This window comes from Coregonus clupeaformis, chromosome 18 (genome assembly GCF_020615455.1).
Source record: "Coregonus clupeaformis isolate EN_2021a chromosome 18, ASM2061545v1, whole genome shotgun sequence".
Taxonomy (NCBI): Eukaryota; Metazoa; Chordata; class Actinopteri; order Salmoniformes; family Salmonidae; genus Coregonus; species Coregonus clupeaformis.
This window is the reverse complement of record NC_059209.1, coordinates 26,025,110-26,042,590: the sequence shown is the minus strand read 5'-3', so window position 1 is coordinate 26,042,590 and position 17,481 is coordinate 26,025,110. Positions and strand designations below refer to the sequence as shown.

General features: G+C 44.4%; 1 protein-coding gene across 6 annotated transcripts in view; it reads right to left on the bottom strand.

Moving 5' to 3' along the window:
• LOC121530631 (autism susceptibility gene 2 protein-like) overlaps window positions 1-17,481 on the bottom strand; it is a 375,807-nt gene that overhangs the window by 11,414 nt on the left and 346,912 nt on the right. For 4 of the 6 annotated variants that reach the window (XM_045226824.1, XM_045226826.1, XM_045226827.1 and 1 more), the window contains 3 exons: window positions 6,709-7,126; window positions 5,797-6,056; window positions 1,751-2,010 (listed from right to left, as the gene is read on the bottom strand). In XM_045226824.1, coding sequence (XP_045082759.1) covers window positions 1,751-2,010; window positions 5,797-6,056; window positions 6,709-7,126 — 938 coding nt within the window. Of the gene's footprint in view, window positions 1-1,750; window positions 2,011-2,114; window positions 2,276-5,796; window positions 6,057-6,708; window positions 7,127-17,481 lie in introns of all 6 variants that reach the window. The other 2 variants (XM_045226825.1, XM_045226829.1) reach the window with 2 other exon arrangements.

Genomic DNA, 17,481 nt, shown 5'->3' with positions numbered 1-17,481 from the left:
CAGTACAGCTATTAGCAAAGGGCCGTTACATAGTTGAAATGACATGTAGCGCTCAAAGTGAGCACAGCTGGACCGATCCAACTGCACACTTCATGACAAACACTAAAAAACACCCACAACATCAACATTACTCCTGCCTCTCTAAACAAGCAGTAAAATGAAAGTGAAACAACAATGTTGCTGGAGGGAGGAGAGGAGAGAAAAACAACATGGGTTAAGTAAAAACACAGTCTCAATAAAACAGAATACATTAACAGTCTTAAATCCCATTCTAACAACAATGCATCAGCCACAACATAGAGATGTGAGCGCACAAAGCCATACAGCATTAGCAAGATGAGGAAATAACTCTCTCTTCATCTTCAAACAGAATGCCTGGCTGACATATAGAGGAATGAAGGGATCAGCTGCAGACAGAAGAAGATAACAACAGCAGCACACATGCTTTTTGACGGAGCGATTCACAATCTAAACAGTCTCCCTGACTGCTTATCAGATAGCTGTATACTGTATGTAAATAAGCTAAGCCCTTTTCCTGGCGTTTCTAACATACAGGGATCATGTTAGATTCCACAAAGCAAAGCAGCAAAGCCCCATGCGCTAAACGGGCCCTAGCCTCTTAATTAGGGGTCATGACATGATAGATTATGTCTATTACACTAATGCTGAAAGGGCACAAATGGGAGTCCTGTCTGAATGGATTTCTCAGATTGCTATTGAATTCCAAATGATGGATGAATACTCATAACTTTTCCGGTGAACATTTTTCCCATCTAGAGCTGTCAATGTTTTGCCCCTGGCTGACTCGATGGCTTACGCAAAGGCTGACACAAAGGCTGACTCAAAGGCTGACTCGATGGCTGACTCGATGCTGTCTGATGCCTTGTCTGATAGCAGTTGAAAAGGCACTGAAGCAATTATACATGATCAAAACAGTCCGAATGACGTCACACCCTTTCATCTGCAATGAACCACAGGCTTTGAATTTGTCATTGCAGAACATTAGCCCCCAGTGCACCGCAGTCACGCCACACATCTGTTGGCAGGCCCTTTTGTTTCTGTTGCGGTGCAGGGAAATCAGAACATTCAAAAACATTTAAAACACATCCATATGAAAACAATAAAAACACTCCCTTCAATCAGTCTCCTTTGTTCCAGGACAAAAAATTGAAACAGCAAAATGTATGTCATGAGAGAGAATGATGAATACATTGAATCAACTGTACTGACATACATTGGCTTGGCAAGCTTCCCTTGTGCTGTAAAGGAAAGGGGCATATAGTGAGCCTTTGTGCATTGTAATGTGTTTGAAGCTCAGCCCTCTATAAAGGCTAACCCGCATGTAAAACCCTGGTCCCAAAGCATAATCTCTATTATTACATACTGTAGTATTATGTCTGGTTTCAGCATTGAGGATGAACCACTACAATCATGTGTACTGTGGCGGGGAGATGACAGGTTAGATCGTGTCCTTATTATGGGGCTGTAGTGATGACTAGATGTGCCCCTGCCTCCTGTTCCTCAATTCTCAGTAAAAACACACTGTTACAGTGTCCCTGTGACAGTATGCAGAGGACCAAGAGACCCAACCAGCAGAGGGGAGATTGGATAGCATATGTTTGGGAGGGAAGGAGGGCAGGCTCTAAGCCATATCGGTTGGAGGGGGATGAACGTTTGGCGGTTGGGGTGACTAGGACGAGGAAGAGGAGGGGCGGTCGAGGTACTATATTGGAGATTTACTTATCCTCACATTTCTGGCTGGGGTACGCACCATGGGGGGTGCGGTGGGCGGAGGAATGATGGTGGCCGGGGGCAGACTGGGCGGGAAGGGTGTGAAGGTGTGCTGGTGGGTGTGTTGGTGCTGATGCATGTGCTGGTGTTGGTGAAACTCTCCCCTCAGGAGTGACACAGGGGCCAGCGGGGACCCCGCAGAGGACGGCCCCCGGCTCCGCCCCTCTGAACTCTGAACCAGGAAGCGGTTGTTCAGCTCCTGCCGCAGGAGGTCATGCTCTGCAAGAAAGGAGAGCGAGAAAAGGGGGAAAAAGGGAGACACAAGAAAGGCACAGCGCCAGTCAGTCTTAACAACGGGGTAGAAGAGAAGAAAGAATAGTCACCTGGCATTCTCTGTTTCTCCAGCTCATGCTGTGAGGGTTTTCTACGTGAGGACTCATTGGGGGTGGTAAGAGAGTTGCCTGTGACAATGTGCCAATCAGAATCCCCGAATGAGGCTGGCAATACATGATTGGTTGGTTGAATGATATCAACAGGCTGGTATCTAAAGACAAGAGAGAACCAAGAGTCACCTCAGCAGAAAACACAGCAGACTCTCCCTCCACTAATGCTACATATCATAGCTACTACTATTACTATTACCAGTGCTTGACTTGGGCAGGAGCTCACCGGAGCTGAGTATCGGCACCTCAAATGTTCTACTGCTTGAGCTCCTGTTCCTCTTATAGAATATTAGCTCAAAAGTATTATGGAGCTCCTGCACCTAAATATAAATAGTACTCGCACCCAAATTGAGTACCGGCATTTTTATTTCAGTCCAAGTCAAGCACTCTGTATTATAGTACAATAAACATGAAAATAGTATCAATAAAGAATAATTGACCACAATAATGTATCTTATACAGAGACAAAATCACATAAAGACACAATTCTGCTAAATTTGATATATTACAATAATATGTAAATATTACAAGATTAACATAATAGTAGAACTAAAAGTCAGCTTCAATATGAACATCTTACGTCCTTTTGCTCAAGTCTTACAGTGGGGAAAAAAAGTATTTAGTCAGCCACCAATTGTGCAAGTTCTCCCACTTAAAAAGATGAGAGAAGCCTGTAATTTTCATCATAGGTACACGTCAACTATGACAGACAAAATGAGAAAAAAAAATCCAGAAAATCACATTGTAGGATTTTTAATGAATTTATTTGCAAATTATGGTGGAAAATAAGTATTTGGTCAATAACAAAAGTTTCTCAATACTTCTATACCCTTTGTTGGCAATGACACAGACAGGTCAAACGTTTTCTGTAAGTCTTTACAAGGTTTTCACACACTGTTGCTGGTATTTTGGCCCATTCCTCCATGCAGATCTCCTCTAGAGCAGTGATGTTTTGGGGCTGTCGCTGGGCAACACGGACTTTCAACTCCCTCCAAAGATTTTCTATGGGGTTGAGATCTGGAGACTGGCTAGGCCACTCCAGGACCTTGAAATGCTTCTTACGAAGCCACTCCTTCGTTGCCCGGGCGGTGTGTTTGGGATCATTGTCATGCTGAAAGACCCAGCCACGTTTCATCTTCAATGCCCTTGCTGATGGAAGGAGGTTTTCACTCAAAATCTCACGATACATGGCCCCATTCATTCTTTCCTTTACACGGATCAGTCGTCCTGGTCCCTTTGCAGAAAAACAGCCCCAAAGCATGATGTTACCACCCCCATGCTTCACAGTAGGTATGGTGTTCTTTGGATGCAACTCAGCATTCTTTGTCCTCCAAACACGACGAGTTGAGTTTTTACCAAAAAGTTATAATTTGGTTTCATCTGACCATATGACATTCTCCCAATCCTCTTCTGGATCATCCAAATGCACTCTAGCAAACTTCAGACGGGCCTGGACATGTACTGGCTTAAGCAGGGGGACACGTCTGGCACTGCAGGATTTGAGTCTCTGGCGGCGTAGTGTGTTACTGATGGTAGGCTTTGTTACTTTGGTCCCAGCTCTCTGCAGGTCATTCACTAGGTCCCCCGTGTGGTTCTGGGATTTTTGCTCACCGTTCTTGTGATCATTTTGACTTCACGGGGTGAGATCTTGCGTGGAGCCCCAGATCGAGGGAGATTATCAGTGGTCTTGTATGTCTTCCATTTCCTAATAATTGCTCCCACAGTTGATTTCTTCAAACCAAGCTGCTTACCTATTGCAGATTCAGTCTTCCCAGCCTGGTGCAGGTCTACAATTTTGTTTCTGGTGTCCTTTGACAGCTCTTTGGTCTTGGCCATAGTGGAGTTTGGAGTGTGACCGTTTGAGGTTGTGGACAGGTGTCTTTTATACTGATAACAAGTTCAAACAGGTACCATTAATACAGGTAACGAGTGGAGGACAGAGGAGCCTCTTAAAAAAGAAGTTACGGGTCTGTGAGAGCCAGAAATCTTGCTTGTTTGTAGGTGACCAAATACTTATTTTCCACCATAATTTGCAAATAAATTCATTAAAAATCCTACAATGTGATTTTCTGGAGAAAAAAAATCTCAATTTGTCTGTCATAGTTGACGTGTACCTATGATGAAAATTACAGGCCTCTCTCATCTTTTTAAGTGGGAGAACTTGCACAATTGGTGGCTGACTAAATACTTTTTTCCCCCACTGTATCTAACATGACATTCCCCTGACTTGCCATAAAAGAACAGATAGCTGACAGCATGCAGTATCACGGAGGAGAAAAGATCCTCTGGCATTTCACTTAAAGCTGTTCTTCAGCCCAGATTACTCAAATAGAACTAACAAAGTTTTGAGCCAAATAAAACCAGCATACAAATGAGAAATCTCTACCATTGATAAAAAGTAGTAATTGGAGTAACATGGAGGGGCATCAAGATTTTTAAAATGCCTTCATCATTTGTAATGGGATAATATATATATTATTTTATCATATAGTCCTACATAGATCCATTATTCCCTCTTTTACTGCATGTGCAATTGTAATACATTTGTTCACTTACCACATCATAATTTAATGGTTACAGCGCTTGTTACAGGCAGTGTTGGGGAGTAATGAACTACATGTAGTTCAACTAGTAATTTAACTACATTTTTCAGTAGCTTGGTGGTAGTTGAACTAAATTCAAATCTTGGTAGTGTTTTCACTAGTTAATTACTTGTTGCCATGTAGTGGTGTAGCTAACTACTGGAACTACACACTACTTTTTTTGCAAAAATAAAATATGGGTGGGTGAAGTAGGCAAGAATTTCTTACAATTTCTCACTTGAAACATCGTTTTTGTGTTTAATAGGCTAAATTACACATTCTGTTAACATCTGACTCCAGAGTGATCTGTTCTTGCAATTTGTAGTCTATGACATTTCAGATTTAGATATGATAATTTTTTACTAAGTACTTTTCAACATAACTTTAGTTAAGTAAACTATATTTTTCTTACAGGTAGCTTTAGTGTAGCTCAACATCTTCCAGTGAGAAGTAATTGGTAGCTTGGTAAAATATATTTTCAGAGTAGCTTCCCCAACACTGGTTACAGGACAATGTAACCTGGCATGCTAATGTCTACTTAATATCACATAATTCACTTTTATTGCCTCTGTACTTGGATGCTTTTACTGTACAGTTGGGTTTACATTTATTTCTGCAACAATTGACTTGAAAATCACAGTAGATTGGCTGAATTTCTACTTAATGTTACAGAATAGCCCTTTGTTCTCAAATTTCTCATTAGATCATTATTATTACCTCTTATTACTTCTACTACTTGTTATTATTGATTAATGTTCTGCTTTGTTGAAAGAGCAAGCATTTTGCTTCCCCTTTTATACCTGCTGTAAACTGTGTATGTGACAAATAAAATGGGATTTGATTTATTATTAATTTATCAAGAGAACAGGCCACAAATAACTATGGAGCAAAGTCTAAGAAAACATATCAGTACTACAAGGAGAATACACACATAGCTGAATGTTTTCACTAACTGGCTTTTACAGAACGTGTCCAGTTTCTACACAAGGCAGGCAGACAGACTAGGCTTGCTGCCAGAGAAGTCAGGAGGGCAGTCTTACCTGGGTAGGGGGTGCCAGCAGGGTGCCCAGGGACCACAAGGCTGTTAGTGGGTAAGGTCGGAGGTGGCGGCAGTGTGGCGGGGGTTGCGAACATGGCCGGATGGCGATGGGCCGGGCTTCGCAGGGAGGAATAGTGCGAGGTAGAAAGGTTGGCTATGGACAGGGGCAGGGCTGGGGTGGAGGAGGGGAGGCCGCTCAGGTGGTGGGGAGAGGGAGGCAGGTGGTGGTGTTTGGGGAGGCCTGCGCTGCTGCTGCTGTGACTGTAGAGAAGACAGAAAGAAAGAAAGAAAGAAAGAAAGAAAGAAAGAAAGAAAGAAAGAAAGAAAGAAAGAAAGAAAGAAAGAAAGAAAGAAAGAAAGAAAGAAAGAAAGAAAGAAAGAAAGAAAGAAAGAAAGAAAGAAAGAAAGAAAGAAAGACCAATGAGTTATATAGATTGTGGATTCAGTGGATTTGAGTGGGTTTATTACATGACTTGAAGCTGTGTCTATGAATTCTGAGAATGTGTGTGTATATGTGATGTGCTGACCTGAAATTCCACTTGTGTATACAAGATAATGATTATTGTTTTAGCTTTGATTAATTCAGTCTGTTTTGAGGATGAAATTGGGTCATTAGACAATGTCACCTAGGTAATATTTTTTAACGTTAGATAGCACATTGTATCCAAACTACTTCGAGCTATCCCATTACCCTTTGCTAGATACACGACAGATCAGTGCAGATGGAATCGACCCGCTATCTGACGTAAGACAATGAGGTATTGTATCATGTCTTATCATTTCATGTCATATCAGCAAGGTATAAAGTATAAGAAGACTGCTAGGCATAACTAAACAGAACCAGAGCATGTAAGAGAGCTAGGCATAACTAAACAGAACCAGAGCATACGTATAAGATGTGGTCCTACTGTACCTGATGTCGTGCAGGCTGTTGTACTGCAGTGGGTGATGCTGGAGATGTTGGTGGCTGATGAGAGGCCTGGCGTGGTGTTGGTGCTGGGGGAGAGGGAGCGAGACAGGGATCCGGTGCTCCTGGAGAGGATGGGGCTGTGCCCTCAGCAGGGGAGGGGTGGGGATGGGCGGTGCCCGGTTTGACTCTCTCTTGATGAGGAGGGGGGGCGGGGAGGCAAGCCGCGCCCTGGGGAGGGGCTGAGGGGGGGCTGCCGCGGTGGCAGAGGGGGCAGGGGAGCCCGTCGGCGGGGAGGCCGGGGTGGGGCTGGACACACGCGGGGTGAAGGACACCTCGTTACTCTGCTCCTGGCTTCGCTGGAGCCCAGATACTTTGGCCGAGCTGACAGTCTTGGACTCTGGATTCTCATTCGTCGACACAACTGCAGAGACAAAGAGACAATGAACGTTAAGGGAGGAGGTAGATATACCATTTCCTGGTGTAATGAAAAAGCTGGGAGAAGTGTCTGTCTAACTGTTATTGAGAATCATGTGTGGTATGTTGGTCCAGAAGAAAAAGCAAAGCTAATACACTACAAAAGTATGTGGACACCTGCTCGTCAAGCATCTCATGCCAAAATAATGGGCATTAATATGGAGTTAGTCCCCCCTTTGTTGCTATAACAGCCTCCACTCTTCTGGGAAGGCTTTCCACTAGATGTTGGAACATTGCTGCGGGGACTTGCTTCCATTCAGCCACAAGAGCATTATAGAGGTCAGGCACTGATATTGGGCGATTAGGCCTGGCTCGCAGTCGGCGTTCCAATTCATCCCAAAGGTGTTCGATGGGGTTGAGGTCAGGCCTTTGTGCAGGCCAGTCAAGTTCTTCCACACCGATCTCGACAAACCATTTCTGTATGGACCTCGCTTTGTGCATGGGGCATTGTCATGGTGAAACAGGAAAATACCTTCTCCAAACTGCTGCCACGAAGTTAGAAGCACAGAATCGTCTAGAATGTCATTGTATGCTGTAGCGTTAAGATTTCCCTTCACTGGAACTAAGGGGCCTAGCCAGAACCATGAAAAACAGCCCCAGACCATTATTCCTCCTCCACCTAACTTTACAGTTGGCACTATAAATTGGGGCAGGTAGTGTTCTCCTGGTATCCGCCAAACCCAGATTCATCCGTCGTACTGCCAGATGGGGAAGCATGATTCAGCACTCCAGAGAACGCGTTTCCACTGCTCCAGATTCCCATGACGGCGAGCTTTACACCACTCCAGCCGACGCGTGGCATGGTGATCTTAGGCTTGTGTACGGCTGCTTGGCCATGGAAACCCATTTCATGAAGCTCCCAACAAACAGTTTTTGTGCCGACGTTGCTTCCAGAGGCAGTTTGGAACTCGGTAGTGAGAACAGATGACCGAGGACAGATTATTTTTACACGCTACACGCTTCAGCCTTCAGCGGTCCCGTTCTGTGAGTTTGTGTGGCCTACCTCTTTGCGGCTGAGCCGTTGTTGCTCCTAGACGTTTCCACTTCACCATAACAACACTTACAGTTGACTGGGGCAGCTCTAGCAGGGCAGAAATCTGACTAACTGACTTGTTGGAAAAGTGGCATCCTATGACCGTGCCATGTTGAAAGTCACTGAGCTCTTCAGTAAGGCCATTCTACTGCCAATGTTTGTCTATGGAGATTGCATGGCTGTGTGCTCGATTTTATACACCTGTCAGCAACGGGTGTGGCTGAAATAGCTGAATCCACTAATTTGAAGGGGTGTCCACATACTTTTGTATATATAGTGTATATGCCTGCCTCCCACCGTCCCTCACCGTACTGCCTCTACATGTCTTCTACCCAAGGTTCCCCTTTTCTTTCCCTCCCTAGGTTTTATCAAGTGTTTAATCAGGTCATTTTCATGCTTGACTATAATCAGATGATCCAATTTCTGCGAGCGAACCAGTCAGTATGAATAAATCACACCTAATTAAAGTTAAATGCCACTACTATTCAGGGCTTTGCTGAGCACACAATCTGGCATTAAATAATTATGTTTCAATTGTTCTGTGAAAAGAGATCACAGCCCCTTATCATGGCCTTGCGTCTCCATCCCCCAGATCTTTCAAGGGATTTCTAAAGCTGGAGGCTACAGCCAAACACTTTGAACCCAGCCAGCTACTTCTTCTCAGCCAATTCATCTGGGTCCCTGGGAAGACAAGGAGCTTTTATAACAAGGATCATTCTAGGGAATTGCCATATTCAGTACCAAGAGCATAACATTTTAATGGGCTACAATGTTTCTACTAAATAATTAAAGCCACAGTAAACATAAATCTCAAGGAGGCTTTAATTGGAATCTATTGACAAAAAGCCCTGCTCGACAAAATGGTGGATGACAGAAGAAGTGCTAGTAGTGATAACGGCATATTTCACCATGTTTTCCTGACCACAGTCAGCTACATAAAAAAATTCAGGGTGAATACAATATTACTAACCAAGACAGTGGTAGCCGCATTAAACCTAAAATATAGGTTTCAAATTAGCAAAGCAGCACGGAAGTGGAATCCCTCTGAATACAGAAATATCACTTGCAAGTGAAAATAACAAATATTTAAAAGGAAGGAGAAAATGGAGACAGATCGAGATAGAGGGAGAGAAAGAAACACAGACTAGGACTGAATGGCCCTTTAAGCATCTCTAACTTCTGCCTCTAATGCAGCAGAGATTCAAGAAGGCTTACTAGAGCCTCAATTAAACAGCTCCATGGGAGCAGCAGAGCGCCGCAGAGAACAGCCAGTGACAAATGAGAGCTAGCCTCCAGCCTTTAGCAGCCAGTGAGAGCTCACCTTCTCAGCTCCTCTCAGCTCAGCGCCTCAGAGCAGGCAGACTCCTAATGGAATATCCAGGGCTTAATACAACCCACTTAATCTTCCAAGGATTCTAACACCCATAAAAGGGTAATAAAACGCATTATGGAGATTTTAAACAAGTTCCCCCTTTGCCTTTACAGGAGCAGCGAGGGAGGCAAAGGTGTCACGACTTTCCAAATGAATTCAGGTCTGGGTATAATAATATGGCTTTTTTATAATTTTTTAAATAAGGACTCCTTGTCTGGGTGGGCCAAGAGAGAGAGAGAGAGAGAGAGAGAGAGAGAGAGAGAGAGAGAGAGAGAGAGAGAGAGAGAGAGAGAGAGAGAGAGAGAGAGAGAAAGGCAAATAATTCTCTGTCGAAATGTCGCCCTTCGCTGACGTTGCCGTGGAAACCCCTCTCTTTCCTAGACACATTGTGGAGGAAGGAAACCAATAGGACGGCTGAGGCTGTAATACTGAGGACACAATGAGCGGTGGTGGGTTATCTTAATGATGATTATAATGGGGTGTAATGGAGGCAGGGGGGACCTGATGTGTCAGCCTGACACTCTCTATCTCCTCATTAAAACAGTTTGCCAGACTAGACCAGGCCGAGGGAGGGGCCGTCCACTTCACACACGCACACACACACAGACGCGCACACACAACAATGCACGCAGGCACACAAGCACGCACACACAAACACATACGCGCAGCCAGGTTTTGCCGTCTGCCTTCTCATTCTAATGAAGGGCAGGATCTGATTGTGAATGTGTTATGGTCACATAACAATCCCTATTACTGTCTGGTATGCCTAGGGGCTGATGGTAACACGGTATGCTATCATCTATGGCTCTCAGCTACTATCTGGTTCATACCGTGTTGGGCATATGCCTACAGCAAACACACAGAGAGACATGAGAAGTGAACCATCAAGGGAACAACATGTTCGTTATTGTTGAGAATGTACCAATTCCATAACAACTTTAGATTGTATTCTTGTCTGATGGTAAAGCGAGGACCTGGTGGTATCCAAGTGACAGGAATTCTTCTCTGACATGTTTCATCACAGGGCTTAATGCCGTTACAAGAACATTTCAACTGATAATACTTACCTACCGCCCAAAGCAACATTTGACTGTTAATACTGTCACCGCCAAAAAAAATTAAGAGCTCTCCTCGCAACTGAATCTGATGACTGTCAACTGTAGTTCCACAGTCAATCACAACCGTCAGGTTTACACTTCTCCTTCATCTCTCAGGACAAAATGTTTTCTTCCTGAAAAATCCCACACCTTCATTCAGCAGGCAAGCCAAACTGCACTAATAGACATCTAAGATAGTAATTCAAATTAAGCCATAACATGGGTACAAAAACATGCCATGAAAACATATGGAACAGATGGAGAGAAAGCCGGGCTTGAGGACAGCCCCACTGTGTACCTCCTAGGCCTGGTTAGGGCTCGTGGAGATAGTGATACTCCTGTATTCAGTGCACAAGAGGTCAGGGACAATTCATCGGTTAGTGCACGATTTGACAGTGACACTCCCTTGGGGAGTGTTGGCATCACTGTTCACCAGATGACATTTCAGGCCACTATTGATCTTTCTATAGTTGTTCCTGTGGCCTGCGTACTCTGGGGATTTAGCCCTTATGTACACGTGCCTGGTGTGGCACTGAGAGAAGGGAGGAGGGGATGGAGGGAGGAATGGAATGAGGGATGGGGGAGGGGGGTGGATGAATGGATGGAGAGACAAATGGATGGATGGAGAGAGGGAAAGAGGGATAGATGGAGGAAAGGAGGGAGGGAGGAGGGGACACCAGAATGACAGGCTTCAGGACACCCCCTCTGTGACTGATGTGTCCATCGGGGACGTGGGTGACCTCTGTGACCCCTGGGGTCGCTCCACAGCTGTCCTGTCTCTGACACACTTCACATCTGACCCGCTCTGTCCCCCTGGAACATCTGGCCACCACTCCTATCCCCTCCATCCCTCCCTCTGTCCCTCTACACTGACAGGGTTCGTTCCAAATGGCACCCTATTCCCTTTACAGTGCACTACTTTTGATCACATCCCTATGGGCCCTGGTCAAAAGAAGTGCACTATATAGGGAAAAGGGTGCTATATGGAACGCATCCAGAGAGACAGAGAGCGGGCAGATGGTCTGTGCTGCCAGCAACCAGAGCCATCAATAAAGGATTAGGTGGTCCGTCATGACACCACCTCTCCTCCTCACAGAGAGAGACCATTATGTCAGTCTGAGGAGATTGACTGATAGTTGATGAGTCTTGAACGTTTTACATGTAAATGCAGGTTGTGCATTACTTGCATTTATTTTTACCCTACCAGCCCTCCCCTGATTGGAGTAGACTAACGGATAAAATGTTTCGCTCACATGTACGGTACAAGTTCTGGATTTTCACACACAGCGGCCAATCCACCATTCATTCTGATGTTAACTCCAACCCTCCGATGTCCACAGACTAACCCATCTTTCCCAGTATAATGCCATTTTGCTATTTCCTTTTGCAATACATTCCTCCATTTTACTGTGATGTCTTACAAGGGTCTTGAACCTCCCTATTTGTAAAATTTCTACTGATATTGCCCTAAAAATAAATACTTTACCAAGAGTATAATGATATTTCCCATTGACTGATCGTGCATGACTTAGTTCACATAAACCCATTTGCCCCTTGGGGAGAATAGGTTGTGAATAAGAGGTTGTCTATAATCAATGAACAATACAAGAGTATTTCAATGAAACAACAACAGACCATAGAGAGCCAAAGCAGTTCTACTGTGTGCACATATAATTACTATTTTTGCATCCAAACGTCTTGATTTACTTCAGTAGATACTCAAATGATGGATGACTTGCAAAGAATAGAAAATAACCCTTTGTCAATGCTTTGCCATTTATTTCAAGCACACCTGGGATGGCCACCTGCAAATGAGCCCAACGTCCCGCTGGATTAGATATCTAAATCATGTTCTAATTCAGTCGCCAACAAAACCCTAAATCATGCAAATCAGAGATTTTAACCTGTATGCAAATAAAGTTTTAAGATTAGAACATAGGGGTATGTAAATTCTCTCCATCATGACCAGAGGCCATTGAAGCCTGGCGCTGTGAAAAGAGAGAAGAGATCCAAGCCACCCCAGTCACCTCGCCCACCGGGCGTTCCCATTTACAAGGCAAATACTGCGGTTCGCTCACATCACATCATCACTTTACCAGAACATAAACAGTCTGGGATGTCCACAAAAAGAGGATATATAAAAAATAAATAAATCAAGCGAGGATTCTCCTGAAGAAGTTGGAGGATGCAGACGGTTCTGTAGCAAACACACTCCACCTTGATCTCCCTACCAGATTGGTACTGTTCTAACAGGAAACGTTCCTGTTTCTCAGTAGCGGAATTCACAACGTTGGGCTTTTTCTTCTTTTACCTCTCTAGCGTCTGTCTGTGCATGCCAAGGCCTAGCTAGCTCTAGCTCACGACTGAGTGGCTGTGGAAAATGATTAAAACAGATACTGGCAGGAGACAGGAAACCAACCGCAGTCTTGGAAATCAACACCTCATTGCTGCCTTGCTTGCCTGCGAGCCATTCTGTGTTACAAGAAGAAAAACAGAAAGAGGCGCAGTGTTTTGATCTAAATGCTTTTGGAGGATAATGAAGGAATGGGAGGCCGGTTAGCTGAGTAGCAGCAAATCGTCACGTTAATAATCAACTCACAGCTAAATTTCCGATGGTCAGTTTCCTCATCCTCACACTATGTAATCTGCCTGGGAGCGTTTGGAATGGCGTTTAGTGGGAGGCCAAGGCAATGCTTTGTGAAATCACTCAGAGATGTTAATGGGAAATGAACAGGGAGAGGCAGCCAAGATATCTAGAAAGTGTGGACAGCTGGCGTGTTTCAATTAGTTCTGTCCCATTGCAACTGACAAAAGGACTCGGATGGCAACAGAATGGGATGGGTGTGAAGCTGTAACACGTTTACTGTCAAAGCATGCACATTCATCGTGGGCACCTAATGTTAATTTGGAAGAGTTGGGCTGGCAGCCCTGTCTGGTATGAATCAGTGTCTCTGTTTCTGCATGCTGGGCTTGGATTCAAACCCACATGGACATATGTGGCACCACGCATATGCCATCTTCTCCTGTGGCACATGTGATTGCTGTCGAAGGGGGTGGTGCAGATTCCGATTAGCACCCTTTATGTGGAACAACTCACAGAGGTCTCTGAAATGAGGTGTTCTGGTCCCCTTTGGTCAGTTCAGAGAAATGATCAGAGACCTCTATGTTGATAAATGTGTCTGTTTTTCTTAATATGTTTTGTAATTTTGTATATTGTATGTTGAATATATGTTTGATGTATTTATGAAGAATTCATCTGAAAAAGAGACCCTAGTCTCAGTAAAACTTCCCTGTCAAAATAAAGGTTTATTAATAAAAGTCTGGATGCCTGTATGTGCTGACTGGACAAAACCTGGTCCAAGCCATGTATTTCTGCTTCTGTGGTGGCCAAACCAGACCATTGTTCCAAGGGCCATTCTAAACTTTAATTAAACTCTGGCCACAATGAGTTCCAGAAGGACAAGACCCCTCCACCCCCTCCCAAACCCTAAAACCCATCACTCCCAGCCTCATATGAAATCCTTCGGGTTGTATGAGGTCAGTGCCACTGAGACTTCCTGAAGAAAATAGGGCGGATGACATCTTTCAGCCTTTCAACATAAAGCTCAAGTCTAATGGCTCTTCTGACACACACAGGCCACCCTGCAGCCTGGAATGTGACCCCTTTCACTGCTGTTGACCCCTGACCAAGGCAGTTGCCCTGGGGACTGTGTGGACAGACAGACAGCGGGAGAAACAGCTATCAACTTCAAGGAAATCTCAGGAAGTTGTTTGTGATGTGCAGTGCGGCACGGAGCTGAGCGCAAAGGCCTTATCAATCCATTAATTAGCGCGACACGCTCGCCCAATGGACTCAAACGCAGCGGCGGCAGCTGTCTCGATTGATTAAAGGAGAGGACGCAGCGCTGAAATTACCTAGATGACTGGAGACAACGCCTGCCACTTCTAATAAAGGCTCTGGACTACTGTTCCCATCATGGAGCAGTGGAGAGAGACAACCAACCAACCAACCAACCAACCAATGAACCAACCAAGCCTCCCCACCTCTCCCTGCGTCTCCTCTCTGATACCTTCAAGACCTTTTCAGAGTCTACAGGACACCACAAAGCTCAGTGTGGGCTGTAATTCTTTAGCAGTGTGGCAGCTTTACTTAGGCTAGCATAATGCCTTAGCAATCTCACAATACTGCTTTGTTGCCCTGCAGGAAAGCATGCTTTATGAAGACTACCAGCTGGTTTACAACCACAAAGAAAGGAGGGAAAAACAGGACAGGAAAACAAGACCTCCAAGCTTCAAGTCTCAGCAGAGATGTGTTTTTAGGATATGCTTTATTCTGGAAATGTAAATAAAGGTACTCTACCGCGCCAGTTCAAGAACGAACCTGCAACGAGCCCACATGTCACTAAGTGGATATAGTATTATCTTTCAGTGACTAACTGATTACTTCTCAATGGAAGGAAATGGCTGAATGAAAATCCTTCAACAGATCCCAAGTGGCATGACAGGGATTGTTGTTCTTCTTCTCCACTCTGTTCTCTATTTCAATATATAGCCTCACTGTTCTCCCCTCTCCACCCCAGAAACAAAGCAACAATTGGGAGGTTGACAGCTCTTCACCATTTGTCATACCATCATTCAATGTTTTGCCGTTCAGAACCATGAAGGGGTAGAATAAATATTTTCTGCTAGATTGTGTTTTGTCAAGCGCTTGCCAGATAACTGTGTCAATTCGCTTTGATTGGACTGTGGGTTTTAGTCAAGATATTGATGTAGCTTCCCACCTGTTTTATGCAAATTATTCAAGATTGTACTTTTATAAACAGCGTGAAATTGATTCTTATTCAGTAAAATACTAGTACAGCAAGCTTCTTAGTGAAGCTAAGCTGAAATTCAATAAAAAACTATGTTTGTATCAACAACAATGTCGTCAGTTGGAATGAGATCATCCATCAACTGTTGCATGTTTCTGTACTGTTTCCATGTTTTACCTTGGTGTTATTGCAAGCCTTCGGTTCTCTACGGTCTCTAATGATCAAAGGCTTTAGATTGCTGCCTGAATACCTACAGTATGTACTCATTAGAGCTTGTCAATGGTCTATCCTTCACAAATGCATTCCTGCTTCCAATTGAAATTCCACACAGATGTCTCAAATCGCACTCACCAAAGAATCACAAAGACTAGCCTATACATCACGGTTTTTCAGAGTAAATATATGCTCTCAGAAACAGATAGGCCTAGCTCCTAAATGCAGAAGATTGACATACTGTATGCCTATTGGATGGGCTTGTGCACAGGACACATACAACGCCTGAGACAAAATGAATGATCAATGGGTAATCAAAGGAAATTAAATAAATACAGTTTATAATCGACCAAACCGAATAAGAAGAATGCACTTTTATTGATTTCAGATAAAAACACTAGCAGACCGTTATTATGAGTTTCCATGATAAATACACCCACTGTTGTTCATCCTATACAAGAGGAACAGTATTACTAGCAACAACACTATCTACCAGACTAGGGTAGGGGGGGTTGGATGGCTGTTTCTCTATAGATATCACCCCCATGAGATTGAAAGTGCCCGAGGTTAGGTTTCAAATGCAAGGACACAAGCTGTCCAGTAGACAGACACACTGATGCAATCAACACCAAGCCTATAGGAGGATTCTGTTCAGAGTGTGACCAGTGCTAAGCTGCTCCTGGGGTGCTTTACCATTAGGCTAGGGCTGCAGATGGAGACGGGACAGCTGTTGAAGATGAGTGAGAGATAGAGTGAGAGAGAGAGAGTGAGAGAGTGAGTGAGTGAGTGAGTGAGTGAGTGAGTGAGTGAGTGAGTGAGTGAGTGAGTGAGTGAGTGAGTGAGTGAGTGAGTGAGTGAGTGAGTGAGTGAGTGAGTGAGTGAGTGAGTGAGAGAGAGAGAGAGAGAGAGAGAGAGAGAGAGAGAGAGAGAGAGAGAGAGAGAGAGAGAGAGAGAGAGATGCCATTTTCCTCCTCTGATTGCCATACATTCAAAATGAGTAAATCTCAGAGAAAATATAAAATAGCTCCAATCTTCATTAGTCAGAGCTGAAGACATTTTGAAGGAGGGGACATTTCTAAATGGCACACTGAGAGAGGGGAAGAAAGAAAGAAAGCCCCTTTTGCTATACATCTCTTGTCTTGTCAAAGCTGATGACGTAGTTAGAAGACTAAGGTGCAGATGTTTAGAATAGAGAGCTTAACTATAAAAACACACAAAGCCTCCTCCGCTGTTTGAGATCCCTGATGTCCTCCACACAGACAACAAAAGGGGTGAGAATACGTTGGTGTATCAGGTTAGCAAACATTCCCAGTGCCTCCTAGCACCCAATCCATCATTCTTGATTAGAGTGCCGCCATGGAGAGCAAGAAGGATAGAGAGAGCCATAAACACATACTCAGAGGGAGAGAGGAAAGGAAGGAGGGAAGAAGAGAGGGAGAGAGGGAGGGGAAGTTAATAAGGCAGAGGAGAGGAGAGAGGGAGCAGAGGGCAGGAAGTCATGTCAAGAAAACTAATGGAGACAAGCCCATGAGCTGTGGGGCTATTGTGGGCTGCCTCCCTTCTGCAAGACACACAGCTCTGTCTGCTCTCATCACTGACATACACACACACACACACACCGACGCATGCATGCACACACACACACTTTGTGCTGATAGGGCCTGAGGAACTGGGCCAACACTCGGCAGCACCAGAGTAGCCATGTTAGTCAGTTTCAAAACTGATATGAGCTGTAGCATTTCACTCTACTGCTCTACGTGCAGAGAAGAATTGATT